This window comes from Cephus cinctus, unplaced genomic scaffold (genome assembly GCF_000341935.2).
Source record: "Cephus cinctus unplaced genomic scaffold, Ccin1 Ccin1_scaffold3440, whole genome shotgun sequence".
Lineage (NCBI taxonomy): Eukaryota > Metazoa > Arthropoda > Insecta > Hymenoptera > Cephidae > Cephus > Cephus cinctus.
Window position 1 is genome coordinate 20,597 of NW_014334604.1, and position 447 is coordinate 21,043.

General features: G+C 37.6%; 1 protein-coding gene across 1 annotated transcript in view; it reads right to left on the reverse strand.

Moving 5' to 3' along the window:
* Positions 1 to 441, reverse strand: part of LOC107274605 — a 2,460-nt gene extending 2,019 nt beyond the window's left edge. Inside the window, exon 1 of the mRNA XM_015753869.2 lies at positions 38 to 441. Within this exon, the coding sequence (XP_015609355.2) occupies positions 38 to 152 (115 nt within the window). The 5' untranslated portion in view covers positions 153 to 441. The remainder of the gene's footprint in view (positions 1 to 37) is intronic.
* Between the last annotated feature and the right edge of the window lie 6 nt (positions 442 to 447).

Sequence of the window (447 nt, forward strand, 5' to 3'; positions counted from 1 at the left end):
CTTGTCGAATTCCATAAGTGATCAAATCCAGAACGACCTGCTGTCTCATTGGCCACAATATCCTGCTTATGCATACGAGTAGTACCAGTAGTATCGTCACTTAATTGAGTATTGTATCTCTCAAAATCTTCATAATTCCTTCTAGCAGCCATTTCACTATATATAGGTGGATTTTCGGAAGGCTGGCTCCGTCTCCAGATGTCAAACAAATTTCGTAAATAATAACTCGAAATTAATAATGTCTTACGCCCATTCCGTAATTCGAAATCTTTTAATATTTCCCGATGAAGAATCCTCGTGTTAACATACAAATTTAATAATCCATCCTTAACATCCTCATGGTAATCAGCACCGTACCTTGTGCTATCCTCTTCGATGATATTTGAAAAATCCTCCAGGGTCTTTTTCTTCTTCTCCGGTAGTGTTTTGACTAAACTCAAAGCTTCT